This window comes from Salvelinus alpinus, chromosome 24 (genome assembly GCF_045679555.1).
Source record: "Salvelinus alpinus chromosome 24, SLU_Salpinus.1, whole genome shotgun sequence".
NCBI lineage: Eukaryota > Metazoa > Chordata > Actinopteri > Salmoniformes > Salmonidae > Salvelinus > Salvelinus alpinus.
The window spans coordinates 29,117,472-29,129,376 of NC_092109.1; the positions used below are offsets into that span (position 1 = coordinate 29,117,472).

At 41.8% G+C, this 11,905-nt stretch overlaps 1 protein-coding gene across 1 annotated transcript; it reads right to left on the minus strand.

Moving 5' to 3' along the window:
* Positions 1-8,239: 8,239 nt before the first annotated feature.
* Positions 8,240-11,707, minus strand: wdr74 (WD repeat domain 74). The gene is made up of 10 exons (XM_071364302.1): positions 11,549-11,707; positions 11,235-11,341; positions 10,959-11,083; positions 10,542-10,605; positions 10,249-10,392; positions 10,034-10,135; positions 9,565-9,721; positions 9,089-9,231; positions 8,907-8,960; positions 8,240-8,798 (listed from the first exon to the last, which is right to left on the minus strand). The coding sequence occupies exons 1-10, from the start codon at positions 11,607-11,609 to the stop codon at positions 8,616-8,618; spliced, it is 1,140 nt and encodes a 379-aa protein (XP_071220403.1). The 5' UTR covers positions 11,610-11,707; the 3' UTR covers positions 8,240-8,615.
* Positions 11,708-11,905: the final 198 nt, after the last annotated feature.

Genomic DNA, 11,905 nt, shown 5'->3' on the forward strand with positions numbered 1-11,905 from the left:
ACATCTGGGAATATTTTTGCTTTCACTTTTAAAAGCCCCTCCCTGGCAGGTTTATGTTAAAACACCCCTCACCCTGTGGCAACACTCAGGAATACTAACCTTCTACCAGACTAGACGTCTGTAAAATTCTTGAATTTATAGAGATTTTTTTTCCACTAACTCTCATGCACTTATAACAGGTATTATAAACTGGGTGGTTCGAGCCCTGAATGCTGATTGGCTGACAGCCGTGGTATATCAGACCATATACCACGGGTATGACAACTTTTATTTTTACTGCTGTAATTACTTTGGTAATCAGTTTATAATAGTAAGGCACCTCGGGGGTTTGTGGTATATGGCCAATATACCACGGCTAAGGGCTGTATCCAAGCACTCCGTGTTGCGTCGTGGTTAAGAACAGCCCTTAGCTGTGGTATATTGACCATATACCACACCCTCTCGGACCTTATTGCTTAATTATATTATTTAAACAATCAGAGAGTGTTTTCAATCTTTATTTCCAAGGTTGGCAACAAAGCAATTGTATTGTCTTCAAATAACTTGCAAATGTATACTATACAGAATATTATCAGTGGTTTCATAAATACATCATAGGTTTCTGACAATTTATCAAACATATCAATGAGTTCCTTTGCTCCATCTAAACCCCTGTGTGTGCTCAGTAGGATAGACACAGCAGTGGCCTACAGAACTGACAGGCAGTTGTGTTGCAAACACTGGCTGTCAATTCATAGGTCATCACCATGCATCCCATGCATCCCTACTCTGAATTCAAACCAAAGGTTGGAGGGCATACATATCTTCACATGATGTTGTCATTGAAAACAAGGAGCCCATATCTCTTGAATGGTCTAGAGACTGTCCTTAATAATACAACATTTATCATAAAAAAATACATGACAATGTGGTGAAAGCAGATATAACTGAGTTCAACCGAAAGAGGAGAAACATCAGAACAGCCATAATAAACAAGGACTGTGATATTCTAAACATTGATTCTATGTCAGAGCTGGCTAGGGGGTGACTCTCTGCAGGTAACAGCATCTCCACTGGAACACAGACAACTTCCACATGGAGTTGCTGTTACAGCCAGCAAGCACCAGATTTGTCCACAAGCTGTTCATAGCACACTATGCCTCCTACAGGATAACGATATTACTGCATTCATGCAACATTTAGCTAGTCCCATATATTGAGGTCACACCTTCAGTTGTTTCTGGTGGGTGTATGATATCTCACTTTGAAATACCTGAAACAGAAGTACATATAAGGTCAAATACAGGGAATTTACGTGGGGTTAAGGCAGGACTCTGACTTAGTCATTCGGTACTGGTACATGTGATGAGCCTGCAATAGCAACTGACTTTGACCTGTCATTCCCCCTCTACCATCTTTATGACCGGCTATAGTCAACATCATAGCACACAAGGGCCAAGGCCTGTCTAGATAACAGGGTTTTTATGGTGGCTGTCAACATAAGGGTGCATTGAGGATTGTGAACACAAGTTGAACAAAATGGGTGTGTCTGGCTTCTCAATAACTATGTTCCCTTTTTAATCCTACTTTTACTTCACCATCAAATGTATTTAGTGTTTGGTATACTGATAATTTATTCCTGATGGAATATTGTTACTCATTTTTTTTTCTTTTTTCTCTCCCCTATCATGCTCAGCATTCCCTCTCCTGCTCTGATACCCCTGAAGACTTTTCCTCGCAGTAAACCTCTCTATTCTGAGAAAAACAAAACAATAAAGCAATTAAAAAACGGTGACACTGACCCTGACGGCCCTGTCTGACTCATCGCACTTGTTGTCAGGCACACTCTCAAACACTGCCTTTTTCATATTTTCTATCTCTCATCCATTTATCATTGTGTGTTGGCCGTGTGGCTCAGTCGGTAGAGCATGTTTCTTACAATGCTGAATGTCATGGGTTTGGTTCCTGCTGGGGCCACCCCTATGTAAAATGTAGCCTAGAGCGTTGGGCCAGTAATCGAACGGTTGCTGGTTCGAACCCCTGAGCTGTCTAGGTGAAAAATCTGTCGATGTGCCCTTGAGCAAAGCACTTAACCCTAGTTTCTCTGGATAAGAGCGTCTGTTAAATGACTAAAATGTCAAAATGACTGTAGGTCGCTTTGGATAAAAGCATCTGCTAAACGGCTTACATTCTTCTTATTTTTTATTTTATTTCACAAGGTAGGCCAGTTGAGAACAAGTTCTCATTTACAACTGCGACCTGGCCAGAATAAAGCAAAGCAGTGCGACACAAACAACACAGAGTTACACATGGGATAAACAAATGTACAGTCAATAACACAATAGAAAAGTCTATATACAGTGTGTGCAAATGTAGTAAGATTAGTGAGGAAAGGCAATAAATAGGACATAGTGGCGAAATAATTACAATTTGGCAATTAAACACTGGAGTAATAGATGTGCAGAAGATGAATGTGCAAGTAGAGATACTGGGGTGCGAAGGAGCAAAAAGAAAAATAACAGTATGGGGATGAGGTAGTTGGGTGGGCTATTTACAGATGGGCTATGTACAGGTGCAATGATCGGTAAGCTGCTCTGACAGCTGATGCTCAAAGTTAGTAAGGGAAATATAGGACTCCAGCTTCAGTGATTTTTGCAATTCGTTCCAGTCATTGGCAGCAGAGAACTGGAAGGAAAGGCGGCCAAAGGAGGAGTTGGCTTTGGGGATGACCAGTGAAATATACCTGCTGGAGCGCGTGCTACGAGTGGGTGCTGCTATGGTGACCAGTGAGCTGAGATAAGGCGGGGTTTTGCCTAGCAAAGACTTATAGATGACCTGGAGCCAGTGGGTTTGGTGACGAATATGAAGCGAGGGCCAGCCGACTAGAGCATACAGGTCGCAGTGGTGGGTAGTATATGGGGCTTTGGTGACAAAACGGATGGCACTGTGATAGACTACATCCAATTTGCTGAGTAGAGTGTTGGAGGCTATTTTGTAAATGACATCGCCGAAGTCAAGGATCGGTAGGATAGTCAGTTTTACGAGGGTATGTTTGGCAGCTTGAGTGAAGGATGCTTTGCTGCGAAATCGGAAGCCGATTCTAGATTTAATTTTGGATTGGAGATGCTTAACGTGAGTCTGAAAGGAGAGTTTACAGTCTAACCACACACCTAGGTATTTGTAGTTGTCCACATATTCTAAGTCAGAACCGTCCAGAGTAGTGATGCTAGATGGGCGGGCGGGTGCGGGCAGTGATCGGTTGAAGAGCATGCATTTAGTTTTACTTGCATTTAAGAGCATTTGGAGGCCACGGAAGGAGAGTTGTATGGCATTGAAGCTTGTCTGGAGGTTTGTTAACACAGTGTCCAAAGAAGGGCCAGAAGTATACAGAATGGTGTCGTCTGCGTAGAGGTGGATCAGAGAATCACCAGCAGCAAGAGCGACTCTTCTTCTTATATATTAACAACTTTGTCAATTGGTCTTCATGTTTAAACGCTGACCCCTGTGAAACGGCACACTATATCAACAGTAACAAACACAAGGAGCCTGGCCTTCTCATACTAAATATAACAATTTCCCTAATAATGAATAACCATATTCCACACACACACACACACACACACACACACACACACACACACACACACACACACACACACACACACACACACACACACACACACACACACACACACACACACACACACACACACACACACACACACACACACACACACACACACACACACACACACAAGGACATTGAATGAAATATAATTAAATCTGTTAAATGTATATCTCGAAATACTCTCTGGTTGTAAGGAACTGATTTTAAACCATCTGTTTTCCCTGAAACTGCTCTACTCCAGCTGTCACTGTATAAAACAGTGGAATGTCAAATGATGTTTGTAGGCCTATGTGGCGAAACTTGTCCCCTTATTCAAACAGCCTCTTGTTAGGACAGCCGTTTAGCCTTTGAAACTGGAAGTAGAAAAATCAAGTATTGAGGTTTGTAAGATAATAACGTTATGTTTTCCATTTTAAGGCAAAGACTGATATTGAGTTTATCTTACGAACAAAGGTTGGCATGGGATGGGTTGACATCTTTTGTGGATGGATACATAGGAATCTCAGTTTCACGCCTTTACAGGTCCAATGCAGACATTTTTATCTCAATATCAAATCATTTCTGGGTTATAATTAAGTACCTTACTGTGATTGTTTTCAATTAAAATGGTCAAAAAGAAAAAAATAGCTTCTTAGCAAAGAGCAATTTCTTAAGCAAGAATTTAGCTAGGACTGTCTGGGAGGGGTCTGAGTGGGGAGGGGAAAACTAGCTGTTACTGGCAGAGAGGTTTGGAACTCTCTTTCTTATTGGTCTATTAACGAATTGGCCAAAACGCCATCCTTACAAAACAGGCTGAAATTTTAGCCGGTCTTTTCAAACAGCTGTTACATTAAAAGAGCATTATCATAATTTTTACTTTCACAGTATTATTTCAACATCATAATGTGGAAATATATATGAAACACAGGATAATCACGTTTTTGACTGAACTAGGCCTTAAGATTATTCTTATCCTATCTAACATGTCTTGTGAGTGTACAGTTGTAGGAAATGTAAGTCCTAAATATGTGCTAACACATTCACAAAGACAAACATCATACAAGCGCAGTACTCACCTTCAGATGCAGCCGAGCCTGGCCCGATGGCTTTCATAGCACGAGGCCAAAGGTTAGGGAGCGTCAGCTTTTGGGGGGTGCAAGGATAGAAAGGCAGAAATAAGGAAAGAGCGGTCTAATGTAGCAGAAAAGTCTGATAGAAGGCAAAACAGGGATGAACATATACAAAGACACCCTCACTAAGAGGAGAGGTAGAAAGGATAAGGAGTTTAGGGTGCATTTGTCAGCAATGCAATGGCAGAGAGAGTGGCCAGTTTAAGAGAGATCAGGAGTGGGAGCCAAGTTAATTATTACACTCCCAGTCAATATTTAACAGTCTCAACGCCCTGCCCCTCAATCCAACATCCTGATTCCACAGACTCACACTCAAGGTAGGGCTACAGTGAAACACACTCGTAATTCTCGTTTGTTCCATTCACAAACACAGTCAACACACAAAAACTGTGCCAATGACAGCATAGCACACATTGTAAAACGCATTTGTAAATCCACCATTCCATTTGTCATTACCACTGAATGTATGATTATTTGACCTCAACGTGACTTCCCATGAATGCACTTATTCTCATTGGCTCGTCAGTGTGAGCTCCATGTTATGTGGCAGCACTGATTTATCATTAAACCCGTACTAAAGTATACAAGTGAGTGGAACTCTGCACCTTGTTCAATGTCAGATTTCTCCACCAACTCTGAATCAGTGCTCTGAGCGAAAATATAAAATGTTTCAATGAAAAAACACTGGTGTGGTTGGCTAACATGGTGGGGATTGTGTGGTTGGAAATACTTTTGTTCTAGTTTTTTTATTTTTTTGTCACTAGACTAGAGTCAGAAACATCCCAAACTATTCAATGGTCGACAAGCTGGCGGTGTTTTGTCAAAAATGATTGTTACATACTGTGAAAGAAATGCAAAAGGGGTGAAACAAATTCATGCACACACAACACACACACACACACACACACACACACACACACACACACACACACACACACACACACACACACACACACACACACACACACACACACACACACACACACACACACACACACACACACACACACACACACACACACACACACACACACACACACACACACACACACACACACACACACACACACACGCTCTTAATTACTGGAGTAAGCAAAGATGAAACTCAGTGAGATCGTGAGGCATTAGTGCAGGAGGAAGCACAAGACTCTGGACTCTAAACACTGAACAAGGGAGACAGATTTTATAATAGCATAATAAAAATGCTTTTGAAGAGTGTTAATGATTGTTAAAAACAGGGTTAAAGTGTACACATTTCTTTTATCAGTGCAGAGATATAAAACATATCTAAAGTTACGTATATATTTTTCTTAATTTCTAAGAGCACAGACCTTTTACAATTCAATTCAGCAACATTCTCTGGTTTCTCAGCTCCTACTTAATCCAACAGGCCATTGCTGTTAAATGTCATCTCTTCTCATAAAGTGTGAATGTCTACTGAAAACTGAGAGATGATTGTAATGAAAACTTCCCACAGCATAGTTTTTCGTCATGTATAAAAAAGATGGATCCCTGCTCAGACGAGCAGAAAGAAAATACTAAATAAGCTCCACACCATTGATATAAGGAAACTGAAAACATGAATCTCACAAGCACACGGTCTGTGTTGAGGCCCCCTCCCCTCCAATAGGTTTTGTAATACTAGAACATTCCTTCCTCCACCCTATGAGGTCTTAGGATCAAGTACATCATTTGGCCAGTTTAGCAACAATCTTTTCCTTTTTGTGCCTTTTGCACCTAAACTACTTACCCTTTCTAACTTGTCCTTATTGCGGTCTATCGACAATCAGGTGACAAACATCATTCACATTTTATTAGACACATGACATGTTGCAATAGCCCATGTGGATGTGTTTTTTCCCTGAGAGAACATGACACCTCTTCAGGGTATTATTTATTTTGGGACCAAAAAAAGTATTTATCCTTGAATGTAATTTTTTAACTGAAAGTAAATGCTGAGCAGCAATTTATTTGCAACTGACAAATAAAGAGAAAACTCTTCTTTTAAGTTGTTTCCTCCTTTATTCAGACTGGTCTTATCTTATCGGGAGTTAAGGAATGGCTGTGTCCGTGTACAGAGTCCAGTCTCAGAATGAGCCGAACACAGGTATCTTATCTAACACACACTGCTCTCCATGAAACTAGAGAAATGTGGTGCTGTCTTCAATACACCCACAAGGTCACAAGCAACTCTTAAATCCCAGCAGGTCAATTTGAAGACATAAAACCTAATGAAACTCACACTGCAATAATGTACTTTGTCAACCACAGTGATAGGTTACACAAGTGATTGCTCAATCATGGTTATAACTAATCCATTCAACCAACACTTATCGTTACACCAAGGTTTATTATACCTTGATTCCCTAAATGTAAGATAGGCCTATCTCTTGAATAAGGTAGAAATTAAATTGAATTATTCATTAGACCCTTACCCCCTAGGCTTACAAACATCAATTTCCACAGAACACACCACTGCTGGCTAAAATCTAAACAATTAACAGAGACATATTTACTCAAACTGACAAACACAAATTATAAAACACTTCTGGGCTAACTTCACAGCTTTAAAGAGCAACTGCCCCTAAAAAGAAACTTCTCATTTTGAAATCAGCCAATGTGGCATTGATATGAGTCAGAAACATGTATACTAGTGTCAAAATTTTGTGTAAATAGGATAATTTTGGTCATAAAGTCAGTCTCTTCCAAAACGGAGATTTGTGATAGGAAAACATGGTATGTCACAGAATGAAGGTTAAGGTTACCGTGACACTTTTCCTTTGGTTGGGTTTATTTTAATCCTGCCAACAGCACCCAAGTAATCATAAATTCTGATCGTAGCTGCACGCGACCCGATCATAATGCCCATGGTCCATTTGGTCAAATTAACCAAAGTATATTTTCTTTGATAGTCGATATCCCTATGTTAAGGAGCATCAGTCAATTACACAATGTACATGGGACAACATTTACATGTCAATAGCTCTTGAACTAAAAAACGACATACACATTGTAGAAATTCATATACAAATAATTAAAGCGACAACTAAAATACGTATAACATGAAAACATTGTCTCATTTACATTGTGTAAATCATTGACCGTTCCTAACGACCCCCAGAGATAGGCTATCCAATTTCAAACTAACTTTGCCACGGTCACACACCAGCCGGCTGAAGCTAATTGGCGAAGATGGCTAGCATTAGATAGCCTAGGCGACTTCAAGACAAGATCTGGTTGGACTGTTTCAAGTTATCTAGGAGGGTGAGTGACTGTAACTATGTACTTAGCAGAGTGAATGTACAAACACGCACCACGCACGAACACACATTAAACCACACCCCCAAGACAACTCGTTTGGCCTCAGTCACGACCGTTGCATTTCTTAATGACTAAGCCAAGAAACGAGGTCATATCAGGAAGTTCAGCCCCCCTTTAAAAAGACACCCATTGTGCTGAGTGATTTTCCTAATCAGTACCCTCTACTCCATTCCAGCAGACACCAAAACAGAAGCAAACCAACCAATGGTACCAGACGCCATCGGTCTCTTTATTAGGGGCGTTGCACTCTCGCTGTCACACACTTACAAGAACCAATCCTGTTCAGAGTTCTATGAGATGTTGTAATAGCCCTGGGGATATTGTACATACAATACACTTTTTTGGTGTGCCAAAAATAATATATATTATTTATGTTAGCTACATTTCAAGGAAGTTGGTATGGAAGGGCATGCAAACAACGCCAGAGTGAGTTTAGTTTTAATAGGAAAACTACAGCTATTTCAGTACAGACTCAACAGGAAAACAGTCTGTACATCCGTAACAGACTTTTGGCAGACCTCTAGAGCTTCTGCGTTTCTCATAGAGCACAGCCCTATCCTTAAGCTCTCCACTGCAGGTCATTTGACCACTTTTCTTTTCTTCGTAGTCTTCTCTACACCTGTAACTACGGCTTCCTCTTCGTCTGTTGCTCTCTTCTTAGCCTGGTCATTTATCATCTCCATAGTGTCCCACACCTCATCCACTTCACCTCCCTCTTCTTTCACTTCCTCCACATCTCCGGTTACTGCTGAACTGCTCAGCTGAAATGGAGAACGGAGAGACTGTAAACACACTACAGTATATTGTTGCAGCAATATCACATGTTCACAGCAAAAGTATAATTCATAGCACTTTAAATTCTCCCCTACCTCTAGATCTTTGCTGGACAGAAGCACACAGTTGAGTCGTGACTTCAGATACACCTGCAAGGGAGACGGAGAGAACATCTTGAACACAATTATTAAAAACAACTCTAGGATGCTTCCCTAATGATGGTTTGTGTAGCTAGTGTACTGAGAGTGTAAGAGAGAGATGGTGTGTTTGTGTGTACCTTGTGCTGTAGGGAGCGGTCCTCCAGGCTGTGTACTCTCAGAAAGCGATCCAAACCACAGGAAGCCACCAGAGGGAGAGAAGGGTGGCACTGCAGCCCCCGCACTCCTCCTGCCATCCCCTTCAAACACCCACGCACCAGACCTGCAGCGAATGGAGGTGAAGAGGCGGCAGGGTTATACAACCAACAGACTGTAGTCAAGGAGAGGATCTCATGCAACATGCATTCGCACACATAAAAAGCTCCATCTCTACATGACTATCAGAAGACAATAATTCTGATCACTACAGGCAAAGAACGATACAGCTAAACAGACGCTTCAATGAGCAAATATAGCAAAATTATTCTCTAATGTAGTACAATGACAAATAAATACATGGGCAAAATGATAGAGGCTAACATGGAAATGTTCTGAAGCAGATGGCTAAGCAACTGCACAATCATGTCAACAAGTAGACATCCTTTGCCTCATTCACCTTTCCGCAAATCTAAGATGGCAAGTTCTCCATGCGTGTTGCCCACTACAACACTGTCTTGGTTGGCAGGGAGGGAGAGGGCTGTGAGGGGGTACTCCCCAAAATGAGCCTCCAGAACCGGACGCCTCTGGGGAGAGGCAGGGTCATACACTCGCACCTAACAGAGAGAGAACAAACAGATGAGTAAAAATAGATGGCTTTTGTAACGTCATTAGATAAATGAGGCAAAGACATGACAAGTCATTCATCCTGGTACCTGAACTTGACCAATATGAATTAAAATCTTTACAGAAAAGGGACTATTAAAACCTTTAAGAGTCCCTTTTCACACTACTGAGCAAACTGCAGCTGGATGTATCATTTGAGTACTTTGCTCTGGGTCAGTGGCTGAGAACACCAGCAGACCTAGTCTAAGAGCAGGGCTTGTACAGGAAGAGACAGACATGCAGGCAGGCAGACAGAGACAGACCTGGTGGTGACCTGTGCAGGTGACGATCTTGTCGGAGTCTGGGATGAAGGCCATGTCTCTGACCCACTCTGGCACTCGCAAGTCCAGCCAGTCATTACGTACCTGCAACATCAAAAACACAGCACTGTGTTAATGGAAAATCACCTAAAAATAATAACATACTATGTAGACATTCCCACTGTAATTCCTTGACATGTAGTTGTTAACACTCTTACATTCTTGGAGGTGAAAATGGGTGTTTCAGGCCTCTCCAGATCCCAGACCTTTAGGCCATTCTCCTTCCCTCCTGTGGCCACTTGGTTGCGCTGTGAGGGATTCTGTCGCATCCGACAAACATTCGTCCCTGCATTTATCTCAACCTGGATATAGGGACAGAGGTTATATTCAAGGAACTGGCAGTGCACAAAAAGGCAGACAGTGAACCTTGTTCATTAATAAGTATCTAGTATCCATCAGCAATGTAACAACACCTAGGGGGGCCAAGTGGTATTCTGGCAGTTTCACTCACTGTGTCTGTGCTGCCCTCCTTCCAGACCCTCAGAAGTCCTGTCTCCACACACGTGATCAGAGCACTGCAGAGACACACAGGGAGTGTGTAGTCCAGTGTCAACATCAGGGGTGTATTCATTAGTCTCAGACCGTAGCAAAACATTTGGCTTGTTGCAAAACGTTTTGCAATGGAAACCGTTTACTGTAGGAACCAAACGGAAGCAAACAAAACGGGGAGGGACCATTTGTCCAATAGAAACTCCAATAGAAACTCTGTTTATGGTAAATGGTTTCTGTTACAAAACATTGAAACAGACCAAACGTTTTACTACAGCCTGCGACAAATGAATACACCCCAGTATCCTCAACACATGACCTTGGAGCTGCTGGTGTGTACGGTTTTGTTATGACTATGTCTTCATCTACAAGACTATACCTGTCTGTGACAGCAAGTCCTGTGAACCTGCCCTGGGTGCTCTCCCCACACTGTCTGGTCTCAGTGAAGATGCCCTTCTCTGTGCTAAATGTCTTCACTGTGCCATTCACAGAACCCACCAGTACCTAGAACAGAGAAACTCAGGTAAACAACAGAATGGCACAACACTCATGATGCAAACTTTCAGACCTACGTCCACTCTTAGCCAACACATCAACGACCAACAGATCAGACATCATCAAGGGCTCCATTACTTTCTAGAGCCCCCACACACACCTCAGTCTCATGTTGATCTCCCCAGCCTAGGACACACACTTCCTGGTCCCGGCTCAGGCAGCTCATCTCACAGAAGTTGAAAGCCTGTTTTTTGGATAGGCTCACTCCTAGTGAAACAGACAGACAGAGTAAGTGATAGACATTTAAATATCCTGATGATGAGCATCATTCCCAAAACAATCTGTGTCGCATTGGGTAATGTACTATCAAGCTAGCTACAGCTAGCTAGCAAACACGTGGGGTGGTTAGTTAGCTCTAACAAACCAGCACACAAGCACAGCATGGCTAAGTTTACTGAGATAAAGAATTTTTACCTTTTAATATCCCTGTTTCCGATCCCACCCATACTGAGCACACTTGACTTTTGTCTGCCATGAAAAAGAACGAAAAGATTGTCAAGAATACAATTTTTTTTAACACGTTATGGTGTGTCCAAAATGTCCTCCGTAGGGATACACTAGTCACCGTACTTCTGTTCCGACCAAAATGATCTTATATAACATTTCCAGGAGATGGTGCTCTTGAGCTTTACATTGTACATCACTGCATCTATCCAAAATCCACAGCCACTATTGCAGACAAAGTATAATTTTTAAAGTATCACTCAGACTGATAGATAAGGGCCGTACACAGAAGCAACCCACAAGACACTAAAGGAGAACACATTCATT

Bases quoted from the DNA above. Each gene is read 5' to 3' on its own strand.
- wdr74 (XM_071364302.1), bottom strand. From the start codon at position 11,609: ATGGCAGACAAAAGTCAAGTGTGCTCAGTATGGGTGGGATCGGAAACA. The intron at 11,342-11,548 runs GTAAAAATTCTT...CTGTTTCACTAG, and splicing joins GGAAACAGGGATATTAAAAG to GAGTGAGCCTATCCAAAAAA. The intron at 8,961-9,088 runs GTACACACAAAC...TCTCCCTTGCAG, and splicing joins ACCGCTCCCTACAGCACAAG to GTGTATCTGAAGTCACGACT.